General features: G+C 41.8%; 1 protein-coding gene across 2 annotated transcripts in view; it reads right to left on the minus strand.

Moving 5' to 3' along the window:
* The window catches only part of TNFSF8 (TNF superfamily member 8), a 55,500-nt gene that overhangs the window by 36,994 nt on the left and 746 nt on the right, over positions 1-17,760 (minus strand). For both annotated transcript variants that reach the window (XM_085615820.1, XM_085615811.1), the window contains exon 2: positions 9,252-9,324. In XM_085615820.1, the coding sequence (XP_085471946.1) occupies positions 9,252-9,324 (73 nt within the window). The remainder of the gene's footprint in view (positions 1-9,251; positions 9,325-17,760) is intronic.

Here is a 17,760-nt window from a genome sequence, read left to right on the forward strand (position 1 = left end):
TGCTGTGTGACTCTTTCTTTTTCTTATTACTGTTATTTGATGGAGTCCACCATGGTGTTAAATTTTGGGGCACTTATCATGGGAATACTGATGATGTCTACAGTTTACAGCAACTTCTGAATAGTGTGTTAGATTTATCTCAACTTTACTTCCATTAAATTGCTGATAATGAAATGCAGACTAGCCGTTCCTGTACAAAAAGACATGAGGTGCACCTTTGCGATTTATTTTAAATACTAAAATCATGTATTGAATTGCACTGAGGTAGTGGCTGCACTTACAGTGTACACACAAAATCAATTAAGAACACTCATTGTATTCATATTGATTGGGAATAGTGCGTCAAGTGCTGGATCTTGACGAGATACACTGCTCAGTTCGTATATTGTTCTGCACACGAAAAAAATCACATCACAACTTTCACACCAACTGCAATGCGAAACAAATTCTGGCGATAAGCCACGTTAGCACCACGTATTTTACACCTGCTTACTGCTGGTGTTAAGCAGGGCGGCTACCTGCACCATGAAACGGCACACAGCCAAGAGCCACACTAGAACACCCACAGGTGCCATAGAATCAATGAGCATGATGCAGGGATACCCATGAGGGCCACAAGACACATCGCAGCAACTCCAGGACCGCCAACGCCCCCCAAACCCGCATCTGAGCAAGTGTGTCCCTGTGGTCATTGTCTTGGCGTGATAGGCACCAGCCCTGCAACATCACATTGTGCTTTCACCTCAGGGTTGGCAGTGAGCCTGGACATGTAGCTACGCACACATCCTCCTGCATGCACAACTGGCATGTGCTGGTCCGGCGTACACAGGTCAGCGCAAGGGTGTGCCTATCCGGCAAGGGGAACAGGGTGTCTCGGACATGTCCGTGTACAGGAAATACTGTAAGTGTGTCTCTGTGTTCTGGTGTGGCCTGCCACAAAGGCCGCAGCACTCGATGTTGTAAAGTGCCATGCACCACCTCCAAACGGCACTGTGATGGTGTAGTTTGAATGTAGCAGGACATGCATGAATAGGCATTAGAATGCAGTGCCGTACAAGTGCACGAGTAACAACAGCGCACCGTAGAAAAGTGTGGTGGCTCGTGGGAGGGAGAAGCAGCTGTTTGGCAATGTAACACACAGTGAACTCGCCCATGTGCCACATGCTGGGCATCTCATCCATGATAACTACGGTCGCAGACATCCCACAACACCAACGACCAGCCTTTGTACACATCCTGTATGAATACAGCGTGGTTTTCACTTCTATGCTCGTTCAGTGGTGTGACGTTGGCGGGTTGTGTGACTTGTGTTCCTTGTTGGTGTGTTTCATTTTGGCCATTGTTTGCCTATACTTGTGCTGTACTTAATTGTGCATGTGTGCCATTCTGCTCATCTCCCCCCATCCCCCCACTCCCTGTTTCTTCCTCTTCCTAGTGCTGTTGTGTCTATAATTGTGTTGCTCCACACATAAACACATGTAAAGAACAAATTAGAATAGTTCCTTGATTCTTTTAGGTTTTCAAAACTTCTCTCTATTGGTTTCTTTTGAATTTTCCATATAAACCATTTTTTTAATATTCAACAACACATAGAAGTCAGAAGTGCAATGTATTCAATCAACACACTTTCTAGAACATTCTACAACACGTGCAGGTTAAAAGTTCATCAATTTTTTTAAACGTAACGATATTTTTTTGCAACATTTTCTCGAACATTTAACGGCACGTGCAGGTTAAAAGTTCACGATTGTTTTAAGTTCGAACAGTGCCTTCCAAATGCAAGTAGCAGCTGTGGTTCAGTTGAGCAAATTTTATCCTATGATATGTACTCCTCGTTGAAACTGCTTTTTCTTAACCAATCACAAAGATGCTTTTCCACAAAACGAATGTGCACCCTACTTTTAAAAAAGAATGCTTTTCAACTCCCAATCACGTCTCGTTTTGTATGGCAAAAAAAAGTACTTCCGCATCTTTAAACATGTCTCTTATTCTACCAAGGAACTGCATGAGCTACAGACATCTTTCCATACCTTCCAACCATACCTTCAAAATGTTAGTGTGGATCATAGGACATTGCTATATTTTCATTAAATGGTTTACACAGAGAAGATTGAAGTTGCACCATTTGCTACCTTTGGTTAAAACCTCTTTGCATCTTCCACACCCTGATCTCAAGATTGTGCATTGTGGTGGAAATGACCTAGGCACATTGACTGGGGTAGGTTTGGAAATGCTTATGAAGGACACCTTTGGACACCTCAGCTCAGCACTATGTGACTCTGGGCAATAGCTCACTTAATAGCTCACATAATTTTCACGCCGGCCTCGAGGGCCTTCAGACCCGTAGGGGTGAGTAGTTTGCACTTTACAAATACCGTATTGATCTGATACGTGCAAATTTACCTTTGCACTCCCTGTATAACACCCCCTAAGCGCCATACACAAGTTACAATGTTCAAAACAAAAGTTCCTCCGAGTAGGTATAACTACATGCTGACACTACTTGACAGATATGGCACAGGGGCCAGAGCACATGACTTCACAGCATATGACACACAGTTTAGACTCACGCTTCCATCCCCGACTCTGGCAGCACCTCAGCTTAGCACGATGAGACTCTAGATAATACCTCACATATTTTCCGTACCCCAGGACTTTCAAACCAGTAGGAGTCAGTAGTTCATCCTAGTAGGTATAAGCACATGCTGACACTACTTCCATAGGTGTGCTGCAGCGGCCAGGGCACAGGACTTCACACCATAAGACACACAGTCTAGGCTCACGCTTTCATCCCCGACTCCCGCAGCAGCTCACCTTAGCAGCATCAGACTACACAATACCTCACTTAATTTCCATACCCACCACTTTCAGACCGGTAGGTATGAGTAGTTCGCTTCGCACCCCCTCTATACCACACCCTTAACACCCCACAGAGGTTACAGTGCTCTTACCCTCCTCTTTCCCACATTTTCCCCCCTTTTTCCCCCTTACTCACTTCAACAGAATCACAAAATGGCGGCCAACACTTCCTAGTTGCAAACGCTCGCAGCACTTGCAGCCAATCAGCACTAAGCTCATGCTCGTAATGCCTCAGCCAATCAGATGGCAGAATTCCCAAATATCGATATCTGTAAATTTCGATATTTCTCAAAAACTGCTGAACAGATTTACACCAAATAAACAAAAGTGTGCTTTCTAGACCAAGACCCTTCTCCCTGCCGAATTTGGGGTAATTCCGTTCACCCGTTCGACCTGTAGCCTTGTCTAAAGTTTCCTAGGGAAATTAACATTGAAAAAACATGCTTTGGGACCCCCCTTTTTTCTCAGCCCCCCCTTGACGAATCACCCCCAAACTTTCAACATAGGAGCTGATCTCAACAAAGAATTTGTTTTGAAAATTTCACGAAGATTGATCAAACGGCGCAAAAGTTATTGCGAATAGAATGTTGCCATTTTCCTATAGTAACTAGGTCCTAACTATAACTACCTACTGGCGACCGCCAGTAGGTAATAAATGTATATGTATACATATATATATATATATTTCACAATTCTTATTCCGGGTAGAAGCTTCCACAATAAGGAGACGGCACACCAGGAAATGGCACAAAAACTTTATTGTGCGCTAGCAGTTAAAGGACGACGCGTTTCGGCGTTATGCCTTTGTCAAGGCATAACGCCGAAATATAGATGGTGGCTGCTGCTGCCACCGACAGCACCAACGTCGCAGGCTGGGGACTGCTTTGGCAGCGAATCACGAAGATATATATATATATATATATATATATATATATATATATATATATATATATATATATATATATATATATATATATATATATATATATATATATATAATATTTTCCTATTAAGAGTTGTATTGAGATTTTAAAATATGTTATGTTTTTGGAGTGAATACCTTTCCCTACTGTTGCAAAGAAGACATACTCTGCTCAGGTGGGGTTGCCACTTTGACTAGAAACAAATACATTTCAATATACGTCTTTATGTTATATAACATGACATTGCGTTTTCAATCACGTTGTAATTCGGTAGTGGATATGTTTATTTACATAATTTGAGTATCACTTTTTAAACATGAAGTGTTATTTTGGAAATGCTACTGGGTAACTGATACCCTTTGTTTGATCTTCTGCACTAGGCTAAGATGGCCGCCAAGTTTACCAATTTGCCACTCTACACATTCTCTGGTGCTAAGAGTCTGTTGTATATTTTGTTTATTTCTGTGCACAGGAATTGTATTTAACTTTATACAAAAAAAACGTCATTGTAACGTGAACAAGGCGAAAGCTGAAACGCGTTGTTTGTGCAGTCCATTAAACCAATTTGATAACTGCAAATATCCCTGGCGTCCGTGTATACTTCCTGGAGGAGAAGTGTATGGTGTTGCATAATTGGGGTTGCCGATTACCCCCACACGGACCGCCCAGCAGACAGCCTTCGTCTTTATCGGGACGGTTTTTTGATTAAACAAGAAGGAAGGCTGACCTCGTCCATCTACCTTGCCACTTGTGCTGATCTACGTGGATCTTGTCAGTAGGAGGACATTGTTTTTGTCTCCGGAACGCCACGCTTTGAACTGTATGCGTGGTGAGTAAGCACGGCATTGTATACAACTCTTTCTTCTATCTTAAGAGTTCGAGTGGTCTCATCTTACCTCGACATTGGTTTCTCATTGCTACCGAGGCGCTGTTCGCTCATGAACAGCTTCGTGGCTGGAGTCTCTGATTCGTCTTAGTTGTTGGGATTACTGCGTTCATTACGCATTGAGGTGTTGACGAGAAGGGAGCTGACCCGATAATTGGAACTTACTTGGTTTCATTTTGGCAGCGGGGGATATTTGGAGCAAGTACAAATTGGTGATATGGCGGCTGCCTTAGAAGCCAAACGCAAAGTAACGGCAAACAGACTCTTTTTTGCACAAAGCGATGTCAGTGGTGATACGATCAGTCCAGCCACTGCCATTACGGAAGAAATCAAAGTCCAGCAACTTTATGCCCAATTGGAAAAACTTTACAAAAAGGAACTTTCCAAATGGTGGGAAGCAGAGTCTCTACAGAGATATATAGACGTAGCCCGAGTGCCACGGGGACTACGTATTTTTACCATTCCGACATATGAGGATCCGGACCCAGAAATGTTGGAGGAATGGTCCAACAACTCTGCTGCTTGCTCTCTAACAATGATGCGCATTCTAGTTAAATTTGCACTAAAAGATCGTTGTAAATTACTGGCAGACATAGAACAGGTGACTGCTCAACTTGAAAAAATGGTGGCGAGAGAAACCTTGGAGACTTTCATTAAATCCTTATTACTACGAATGGATAAGCTAGAGGAGGAGATTACGGCTAAAAAACAGCGGAAGTTTCTAAGAGACTTCAAAGATTACCAGTCAGGCCGGACTCTAACTTTCCACAAAAAGTATGACCACCTATTTGACACTAGTGGAGCAGTATCTATGCCATTGCCGACTACTTCTGCAGCGGTGGATATTATAGAGAGTGATGTGTCAGATGGCAGTTTATCGGACATTCCTCTATCAGTAGCTGCAAGTCTGGCCAGTCAAGACCTACCAAAAAAGTCGAATTTTTTAGCCCAGTTCCAAATGCTAAACCAGGGACGGACAGAGCAATATCAAGACCAAACTGGTCAGAGAGGCAGAGGGCGAGGCGGCAGAGGAAAAACCAGAGGAACAAACAGGCAAAACAGAGGAGGAAGAAAAGATGCAGGAAGCCCGATGGGAATGACGACAAGGGGCAAGAAAGTCCAACCATGACTGTCATCAACCTCTCAAGACGTTCTCTATCTGAAGATGAGAGAGACCTCCTTGGCCTAGATTTGTCCTTCTGTCCTACCTCTAATTTTAATTATGTTCAAGCACGAATTGATTTGTTTTACTTCTCACGCAAGTTAAAATTGAAAAAATGGTTCGAAACAAAACATAACAAAACTGTGTCAACACCTGTCAGTATGCCCCTGAGCAATCTTAATGTTGACGATATTGAGGTTCTTTATGCAATATCTAATATGGAAGAATATGTTTCTGACCAATGTTCCAATTTAGATGATTTTGCAATTGATATGAATGTCAACCCAGGTAGTCAATTCAAACCCAAATCTGTATTTTTGCCTAATATTGATTGTGATGCCATCGAAGTGTTTGAGAGGGGTGTCCTTAATGACCTCAAGAAAATGAGACACGGCAAAATTCCAACTAGTGAGAAAAATCTCAAGTGGTCTCAAATCCAAGCATTACAGGATTTAAAGACTGACAATGCCATTGTTATCCGCCAATCGGATAAAGGTGGCAATGTTGTGATTTTGGACAAAACTTCTTACTTGCAAGAAGGTATGAGACAATTGAGTGACCACACATGTTATGCATTGTCAGACAAAAAGACGATATCAGCTTCCAATGTAAAATACTGGGAACTTTTAGTAGAATGGAGGGAAAAGGGGTTGCTAGAGTGGGAGGAATACAACTACCTTAGATGTCCTCACCCTCAGATACCTGTGCTATACTTACTTCCCAAATTGCACAAGGACCCAGTGAACCCCCCGGGCAGGCCTATAGTGTCGTCAATTGGGTCTCTTTTGGAAAACACTTCCAGGTATATCGATCATTACCTACGTCCTTATGTTGTTGCCTTACCAGCTTATCTTCGCGACACTACCCATTTTTTAACCATCATTGATGGGATACACTGGGAGCCAGATTACACCTTGGTTACCCTGGATGTTGGCAGCCTGTACACCAGCATACAACATCAGTTAGGTCTGCAGGCTGTACAACATTTTCTAAAGACCCGCTCTATTTCCTACTTACGTCACTCAGAAATGATCATGGCCATGATCGAATATTGTCTGAATAACAATTTTTTTCTGTTTGATGGTGTCGTGTACCGGCAGTCGCAGGGCACAGCGATGGGCACCTGCTTCGCCCCCAGCTATGCCAATCTTGTCATGGGCTGGTGGGAGGAGCAGGTGGCCACACAATTGGATGATTTCTCCAGCTGTGTCCTGTGGCTCCGGTACATAGACGACATCTTTTTAATTTGGAATGGTGATTTAAACTCTGCTACAGCATTTGTGAACACATTGAATGACAATCCTTATAACTTAGTGTTCACCGAACACGTCAGTAGAACTTCTGTAGAATTTCTCGACGTCACAGTGGAGATTAGGGATCAATCCATGCACACACAGCTGTACCGTAAAAAGACGGCTGGTAACAGCATTCTAAGTGCTTCCAGCTCACACCCCCGCAAGCTGGTACACAGTATTCCATATGGGGAATTACTGCGTGCTAAGCGCAATTGTAGTACTGATAGTGGTTATGAGAGCGAGAAAAATATGATGATACAACGCTTCAAAGAGAGAGGTTACAATTCTAACACTATCAATGAAGCATGTAACAAAGTGGATAAAGTTGCACGCAATGATTTGCTGCATCCTAGACCACGGACATCAGAAACAGAGAGTCTTCGCTTCATTACTACATACTCAGGACGAGCGCATGAGGTACGCCGTGTTCTTGATAAACACTGGCATGTCCTTTTAACGGACAATAATCTCAAAAAACATCTGACCAGCCATCCACAAATTACATTTAAGAGAAGCAATTCTCTTAGAGATGAGCTAAGTCCTAATGTAATATCGAGTTTAACATCTTCGAAGATTATTGGTAGACCAGGATTCCGTTGTTGCAAAAATTGCAAGGCTTGCAAAAACAGCGTGGATTGTACGGAGGTACAATTTTCCAGCATGAATAGCAAGTTCATTATCAAAAAAGCTGTAACTTGCAACACAATGTATTGTGTTTACGCATTAACCTGTCCCTGCAACAAGGCATATATTGGCAGCACTATTCATCGCGCCAAAAAGAGAGTGTTAGAGCACATAAGGGCTTTACGCCATAACAACAAACAATATCCTGTTGCCCGACACTTTTTTGAACAACATGCACAGAATGAAGCGTTGTTAAAAATGGTGGTGATTGATGCTGTGACTGACACTGTACGTGGGGGCAATAAATTGCTCCATCTGAGACAATTGGAATCTAGATACATCGTAGATTTCGATACAATGTTCCCTAGAGGATTGAATTCCAGTGAAGAACTTTCGGTACACTTACACAAATAGAATATGGAATTGCGATCATGTATGTACTGTGTTTTTTCCTTTTGTAATGTACTAAAACTTTTATTTTTCGTTTTCAGAGAATGATATTGAATTATGCTGTGGTACTGCAGAACTTCGATGTATATTTCAAGCATCAAATTACTCTTTCAGTATGCCCACTGGGGCGTGATTGTTTGCATATCCTTTACGAAATTATTTAATTTAGTGATTGTTTACATCTCATTATAAATTATCTATGAAAGCATGCCCACTAGGGCTGAATATACGTCTTTATGTTATATAACATGACATTGCGTTTTCAATCACGTTGTAATTCGGTAGTGGATATGTTTATTTACATAATTTGAGTATCACTTTTTAAACATGAAGTGTTATTTTGGAAATGCTACTGGGTAACTGATACCCTTTGTTTGATCTTCTGCACTAGGCTAAGATGGCCGCCAAGTTTACCAATTTGCCACTCTACACATTCTCTGGTGCTAAGAGTCTGTTGTTTATTTTGTTTATTTCTGTGCACAGGAATTGTATTTAACTTTATACAAAAAAAACGTCATTGTAACGTGAACAAGGCGAAAGCTGAAACGCGTTGTTTGTGCAGTCCATTAAACCAATTTGATAACTGCAAATATCCCTGGCGTCCGTGTATACTTCCTGGAGGAGAAGTGTATGGTGTTGCATATATATATATATATATATATATATATATATAATATTTTCCTATTAAGAGTTGTATTGAGATTTTAAAATATGTTATGTTTTTGGAGTGAATACCTTTCCCTACTGTTGCAAAGAAGACATACTCTGCTCAGGTGGGGTTGCCACTTTGACTAGAAACAAATACATTTCAGAAGTCAAAGGAGAGCCCCTTCTGTTTGACGTAAGGTGGCTCTATTGCCAAGTAGACTGAGACATCTGTCTTGTTGATCTGCCATTTAATGTGCCCATCCTCTCTTTTAAAAAATGGTGGATGGTAGTGCATTTCTCCTTTGTATGTTTTATGGGTGGGTCAGTAGAGTGATTTTTTTTCACTGCTTGAGTCACTACATTTGTTCATCAGTCTGATAATGATTTTAAATCATGTTATTCACCTTCATCCTGGCTTGTCATGCAGGAGTTCTTCAGAGGTTCATGATTGCCTTTGTTTTCTTCAGTCACAGGTCCCTGTAAGTTGACAACAAGAGAAACATATCAGACACGAATATGAAAAGTACTATTTCCAATATTTTTCAACCAACCAACGTGTTTATTCCTCTAAAGTTCCAGACTTTTACAGATTAGAACTAGGGGTGGACAAATTCAAAGACTTTTGCTTTTGCGAAGAAGTGCAAAGTTCTCTGACTTTCCCAAGGCTGGCATAATTTTTTTGGTTTTGCCTGCACAACGCTTGCACTGTGCTTGTGAAATCTATTGTTTTTAATCTAAACTTAATAAGAGCTTACATACCACCACCTCTCTTCCCGGGCTTTTTATTGGTTACATAACATAACAGGTGTATTTGAAAAGCGCACGTTCACCCCAGCAATGGGGCATCTTGGCGCTGAAATAACAGATGTATATTGTTACCCAACTCAATGGTACTCATTTTATTGACCTCAAATGGTTGAAAGGCTGAGTGGACCTTGAACCTGTGTCATGAGGTCAAACACAGGCCCCTGCAGTGGATGCATTAGTCCACTGAGCCACCAGACCATGGTTCCTGTGCTTGCCACTTAGTTTTCCTCCATTTCAATGGGCTGTAGCATATTTTCCTGCATTTACCAATGCTTGTTACTCGCTTACTTCTCTTATCAGTTTCACATTGCTGAAATACTGTTAACATCCAATTTGGTAGATGTTTGGTTTATATAGCGCATTTCATCACCGGGAGAGGTTAAGGGGCTCATTATGATGGCGGAAGGACAGCCACCGCCGAGCCGGAGGTGACGGTCCTTCCGCCATCATACAGAAAATTCACACTGTCAAATTAGGATGGCTGTGGGTATCACAATGGTTTCGTGGTGGAAGGAAAGTCCATCCGCCATGGTTTCACAAGGCGGTCCTTTTCCTGCCACCTTGCGGAACCCGGAACCAGGGCAACATTGCGGCAGTGCCATGCAGGCACTGCCGTAGGGATTACGGTATGCCTTTCCGCCTGTCTTTTTGCGGCGGATATCCCACCGCAAACAGACAGGCGGAGATTAGCTTTGGGGGCCCGTTGCTGGCCCCCACACTGTTTGTGTGGGGGGTGCACTGGGGGAGTATCCATGGTACCCCCCTGCAGTTCCATTCACCAAATGGAAGTCACCACGTGTTACCTGCCACGTGGTACAGGGAAATGCGGTGCATGCACCTTTATCATTGCATACGGTGCTGCAGCCAGCAGCATTGCCCGCAATGATAAAGGCCCAGGATGCACACGCCAATATGGCGGGCGCATCCTATTGGCAGTGGTGGGACAGAAGCATGTCTGGCGGGCGGTCTCAAACACCGCTATGGTGGCGGGCGGACTTGCATGATGAGCCCCTAAGTAATTTGCCCAGAATCACAGGATGATCCGGCCGAGACTGAAACCAGGATCCCAAGCTATTAAATCAGCAGCTCTAACTGCTGCATTACATCCTCTCTACTCCCATGATATTAGTAAGGGAGCTCTTTCCTTCGTCCCGGACGATGATTGATAAAGGCAGTTTATTACTCACTACATAGGCGAAACCGATTAATTACTAATGATTGTTAAAGATCAGCAGCGGCCGGTGGAGGTAAGTGCAGTGGGGCGGGGCGGGGGTGGGAGTGGGTATAAGTAAACATCCCCTCCTGCCCCGCCCCATTGTGATTACCTAACCGGCCGCTGCTGTTAAGGACTGCAAATGTCTTTAAACCTCCCATTGCTTGAAAAGACTAAGATAATGGTCCTTTAATGACACCTAGTGGACAGTCAGATTTGCCCCGTTTCACCTTGCCTTTTTATGCTTTGCTCATACCACCTCTTCTTGCCCCAGCGGTGCATTGAATAATATTCCCCAAGAGGGATTTCCTCATGATTTTCTTGCCTCCTTATGTTGCAGTCGCTCTTACACCTCTCCAATGTGTTTTCAGTTCCATTTGGAAACCCGTGTCTCCAAAGTGGAAGAACTTTAAGAGCCTGAGTCTGCTGCACAGGGGAAAGATGGGCCTGAACAATGCAATCTGTAAAGCCTGGTACATAAAGCGTAAGTGACCTACACCGTGATCCTGCGCTGCAGCATTTCAAACCTGTGCTAGTGCACCTCAGTTCAAGGAACAGCACCTTGAGGTTCTGGAAGTGCAATGCAGTCCCAGTGCACCTCATCTCTGACCTTCATCAGTGAGACACTCTGCCAATACTTCTCAGTTCTGACCTTCACTGTTAATCCAGCGCTGGGACCCAATAGAGGCCTCCAAGAGGTTCAGCCACGACAGACTAGCGGTATCACTGCCAGGGTGTTGAGCAGGAATATCACCAGGGATATATCGTGAGACATGAATATCGCCGCAAAAATATTGTGGGGAAGAAATATCAACAAAAATATAGTTGACAAGAATATCGACTGACAGGTAAGTAATATTGATTACGAAAATATCGACATAATAAATATCGTTTACAAAAGTATAGTTAACAAAATTATCGAATTATTAATAATATTATGTATTTTAGTGTTTTTAATGAGAATTGTTTGTCATTTTATTATATGTTTTAAAATGTTACTAGTTATTAATTTATTTTAAGTTTAATTCTGCGTTTTTTAGTTCCGTAGCGGGTTGTGGGTTTATAGGGGAATAGAGTGGGAATTAATTTAATTATATAGATTTAAAAAATAATTTATAGTATTTAATTATTTATTTATTTTATTTGAATTTTGCGTTTTTAGTTCCCTAGCGGGTTGTGGGTTTATAGGGGAATAGGGTGGGAAGTAATTTAATTATATAAAATGGATTGAATAATTAATTTATTACATGATTAAATAATAATAGTTTAATAATTAGTTGTTAATTAATTTCAATTAGTCAATTAATAATTAATTATGTTAATTGTTTAATTAATTTTAGGTGTGTGTTGTGGTGTTTATATGTTTAAATGGTGTGAAAGGTGGTAAGTAATTATTTTTTATTGATTCATTAATACATATTTATAAATTAATTTCTATTAATTAAATAGTAATTATTACATTTAATTGTGTAATTAATTTTAGTTGTGTGTTGTGGATATTATAGTGTTAATTAATGTGCAATTAATTATTTTGTATTATCTTTGTTAATAATAATATATTTAAATATATATATTAATCAAGCTAATATTGGAAATTAAATTTAATAAAAATGTTGATGGTTTTGAATTTTATTGTTGTGGGATCCAGCGCTTTCCCTACTGTTGCACTCACTGGAGTGGGAATAGTTATTTTTACCCCTAGGCTAGCCAACGCTTTCCGTACTGTTGCACTCATTGGAGTGGGAATAGTAATTTTACCCCTACGCTATCCAGCACTTTCCCTACTGTTGCACTCACTGGAGTGGGAATAGTATTTTTACCCCTACGCTATCCAGCACTTTCCCTACTGTTGCACTCACCGGAGTGGGAATTTTAATTTATACACCTACGCTATCCAGCGCTTTCTCTACTGTTGCACTCACTGGAGTGGGAATAGTAATTTTTACCCCCTCTCTATCCAACATTTTAACTGCTGTTTTTATTTTGTTATTAAATGTATGTATTATTCTTTTATAAATAGTTTAATGTGTTAATTAAATATAGATTATTTTATTTTATTTTAAATTATTTATATATGTGGTTATTTTATTTTTATATAATTTCAAAAGTGTATAAATTAAATAAAGATAATAGTTAATAAAATGTATTTAAGTAAATATATGTATATGTAGACATTTGTTTGTGTTTATATTTATTAAATTATGTTTATTTGTAATAATTAGTTAATATATATATTAAATGTAATTTATTTTGGTAATAATAATATTAATATTATTTAATTAATTTTATTTAAGTTATGTTATTTTTTAAAGTCGATAATTTTTACTTCTATATTTTTTACATCGATATTTTTTTGTCGATATTATTGTACTTACCTGTTTAAATATAGGGAGTCGATATTTTTGTTATCGATATTTTTACATCGATATTTTTTTCATCGATATTTAAACATGGAACCACTACCAGAGTACACAGCTCAGATCTTGCAAACAGTCCTGACCCTGCACTCCTGCTGTTCCAACAAGGAGCACCGATTCAGACACCAGCCAGTGCAATCTGCTCTTCACCTGCAACTCCTGCATTCATACCTAGCACACAGAACTTATGGGATGTAAACAAGGCTGCTGCTCCAACAAGGAGCCCTGATTCGCACACCAGCCAGTGCAATCTGCCCTTCACCTGCAACCCCCCTGCATTCATACCTAGCACACAGCTCTTCCAGGACATAAACATGGCTGCTTTTCCAACAAGGAGCCCTGATTCACACACCATCAGTGCAACCCGTCCCTGACCTGCAACCCCCCGCATTCTCACCTAGCATAGAGCTCTTCCGGGATATAAACAAGGCTGCTGCTCCAACAATGAGCCCTGATTCACTCACCAGCCAGTGCAATCCACTCCTGATCTGCAACCCCCCTGCATTCTCACCTACCACAGAGCTCTTCCGGGATATAAACAAGGCTGCTGTTCCAACAAGGAGCCTTGATTCACACACCAGCCAGTGCAATCCGCCCCTGACCTGCAACCCCCCTGCATTCATACCTAGCATAGAGCTCTTCTCGGATTTAAAGAAGGCTGCTGTTCCAACAAGGAGCCCTGATTTACTCACCAGCCAGTGAAATCCGCCCTTCACATGCAACCCCTTGGCATTCATATCAAGCACACAGCTCTTCAGGGATATAAACAAGGCCGCTATTCCAACAAAACCTGATTCACACACCATCAGTGCAACCCGTACCTGACCTGCAAACCCCCTGCATTCATACCCAGCACACAGCTCTTCCGCGATATAAAGAAGGCCACTATTTCAACAAGACCTGATTCACACACCAGCCAGTGCAATCCGCCCCTGACCTGCAACCCCCTGCATTCATACCTAGCACACAGCTCTTTCTAGATATAAACAAGGCTGCTGCTCCAACAAGGCGCCCTGATTCACTCACCAGCCAGTGTAATCCACCCCTGATCTGCAACCCCCTGGCATCCATACCTAGCACACAGCTCTTCTGGGATGTAAACAAGGCCGCTATTCCAACAAGGAGCCCTGATTCACACACCAGCCAGTGCAATCCGCCCCTGACCTGCACCCCCCTGCATTCATACCTAGCACACAGCTCTTTCTGAATATAAACAAGGCCGCTATTCCAACAAGGCGCCCTGATTCACTCACCAGCCAGTGTAATCCACCCCTGATCTGCAACCCCCTGGCATCCATACCTAGCACACAGCTCTTCTGGGATGTAAACAAGGCCGCTATTCCAACAAGGAGCCCTGATTCACACACCAGCCAGTGCAATCCGCCCCTGACCTGCACCCCCCTGCATTCATACCTAGCACACAGCTCTTTCTGAATATAAACAAGGCCGCTATTCCAACAAGGAGCCCTGATTCACACACCAACCAGTGCAATCTGCCCCTGACCTGCAACCCCCTGCATTCATACCTAGCACACAGCTCTTTCTGGATATAAGCAAGGCTGCTGTTCCAACAAGGAGCCCTGAATGCCAAACTTTTATGCCCCATCACTTCCTAAAGCCACCAGCTGCCATTGCTTCTGGCTTTGCAATGCCCGTTAGCTGTGCCAGATGCTGTGAATAATTCGAATTGTGACTGTATTAAAAATTACTTAGGTCTGTCATTTTCATTTCATAAGGCTTTATTCGAACATAAAACAAGTTCATAAAAGCACACATTAAAAACAACATATATATGGCGTATACACTAAATTGAATACAGAGACAGAAAATTTCATCAGCAACAAAATAGTTAAAAAAGCATACTTTTCCTGGCATTAATAGATTTAAGTAGGAAAGTAGCAGTATAAAAACACACATCCGGATAATGCAAGTTAAAAAGTAAACACATACAGTCTTTTAACGATCTAACCCCATACTTAACAAACATGGGTTTTAAGTAAGCTATTCGGATGAATTTATACAATTGACAGAGTAGAAGAAAGTGCATGGTACTTTGTGGGGTGCAGTTATCGCAGGGACATGGGCCGTCTGGATGTTTGTTCAAAGAGGGGAAGGCAACAAGGTTGTGGACTACTCCCATTCTAAGTCTAGTTAACACAAACCGATGTGCCTTCCAGGTTACTTGAGACAAATAGGGTTGAAAACCCATAACTTTGTTTAGATCATGGTAAAAAACATAGAATGAAAGATTAGAACTGCTATAATGTCTCTTAATGGCAATCTGATTTAAATTACATTGTTTAAGATGGGATTTGGATACCACATCTACCCCATGGTGATCCAAAATAATGTCGATGTTAAAAATCTCTCGGAAATCATCAATAACATACTTCAACCACGGGATCCTTGTGTAGTAATAATGTCGATGTTAAAAATCTCTCGGAAATTATCAATAACATACTTCAACCACGGGATCCTTGTGTAGTAACTTAGGTCTGTCAAAGAAGCAGTGGTCTTCGGAGTGTCTCCAATACTCCGGTTCACACTACTTCCCTGTGCATTCTCTCGCTGTTAGTCACTTGGGCTCTTTTTCCTCCCCACATCTTTCTGAAAGTCCCCATCTGCATATCTGACGTCATCTCTTTCCTCTTCAGAGCAGTATTTTCACTCTCTCTCCTTCTGCGTGTGCTGCTCCTTATCTCCTCCACTTCATCATCACCTCCCCATGCATACAACCCACACACCTGCATTTTCATTTCTTTCAGAGTTCTCCGTATTTCCCTACAGCTTTATACATCCTTCACAAGCTTTGCATTCTGCAGAGGGGCCCAGGATTGGATGTGCAGGTAGCCTGTAAGCGTTTACGACTCTCTGACAGGCGGTGTGGGAAACTCACATCGCCTTCAGCCTCAACTACAGAGCTCTCAGTCGTGCATTTCCTAATTTCGCTCAGACACCTGGAGGCGACTCACTCTGAAATCATATGTGGCATTAAAAAAACCCCACAAAAACACATCTTGAAAAAAGCAGACTCTCTTAGGGAATGCAAGATGAAGGAAAGCATATTCAATGTAAAGAAGGGTTCCCTTAAGGGATCTTACAGTTTTGTTGAGAAATAGATCAGGGTTTATGCCAGTAAAGTTAAGTGAGGGCACAATGTAGAGCTTGATGGGGACGTGTTTATAGTTTTTTATGTTATTATTGTGTGCCATGAGCTAGTTTAAGAGTTTATGGGTCCTTCCTAAATCTAGATAACACGCCAGTCTTCCCTTCCCTGTGATGCAACATGGCACACGGATTGGGTAGTTCAGTTTGAGCCTTTCCACACGCCTGTCAAGAGGTTGTAATAAGTCTCTATGCGTTGACAATATTGGAAAACAAAACGTTCACGTCCCGAACCATGCAGGAATTCAACAGCGCATGGTCAACAGCAGTCAGAGGGCTGCTTCCGGCACGTGCTGCAGTTCAGCAAATCACAGTCAATGACAGGTACATGTTACAGAGGGCACATTCACCCCGAAGAACAACCAAGTGCATATGTAGGGACAGTCTGTGAAAGGCACCGGCTCAAATAAAACCATCTCACGTGGGAGCAGCAACTTGAAACTCTATAAACAGTGCTATGCAGGAGCCAACACTATACCAGGCTGGGAAATAAAGTGCAGTAAAAACACCTACAGGTGCAATGATAGGCAGTGGTAGACGCAAGGCACCTTGCCAGGTCCCATGATCACTGAATCAAAAGCTTGCGCACGCACACACACACACACACATACAACATACAACACACACACACACACACACACACACACACACATACACACACACATTCCTCAACTTTAAAATGGGCATGAGTACAGGGTATTTTAGGGCCGGATTTAGCGTAGGGTTGAAATGTAACAATCCACTGCTTCCTGGAAGAAGTGAAACAGGCGGAAGTAGGATCATTTCCACAACTGCGCTCTTCCTTTCAAGTAGAAGGAATTCCGACACTGTGGATCCTGCGCATTTACTTCCTCCAGAACTCAGACGATATTCTACTAATATTAAAAATTAGCCCCGTCCTAAATCACTCTTAAACAAAGCAAATTAATCTAGAGCGTCACTGTACAGACATGTTTAAGACTCGCACATCGTGTTACTATGAATTTAACCAGAATTAAACACTCTCCATAGAGAGGTTCCCTATAGAATAGGAAGAGATTCTCCGGAATGATGGGTTTTGTAGAGTTTTTATTATTGTCAAGCACACGTGTGCTGGTTCACACGTGATCAGTACGGATGCTGGGCACGCGCAAATTGCATCAACTATGAACTATTTGGGTGGCCAGCAATGATGGATCACTATATTGCATGCTACATATTGTATGACGGTCACATTGCACCTACATTCACCTGCAGCTAAACTGTAAGGTGAATATATAGTTAGGATTTAATCAAATTATTTATCTTAATTATTTATTAGTATTTAATAAC

Source organism: Triturus cristatus, chromosome 1_2, assembly GCF_964204655.1.
Source record: "Triturus cristatus chromosome 1_2, aTriCri1.1, whole genome shotgun sequence".
NCBI lineage: Eukaryota > Metazoa > Chordata > Amphibia > Caudata > Salamandridae > Triturus > Triturus cristatus.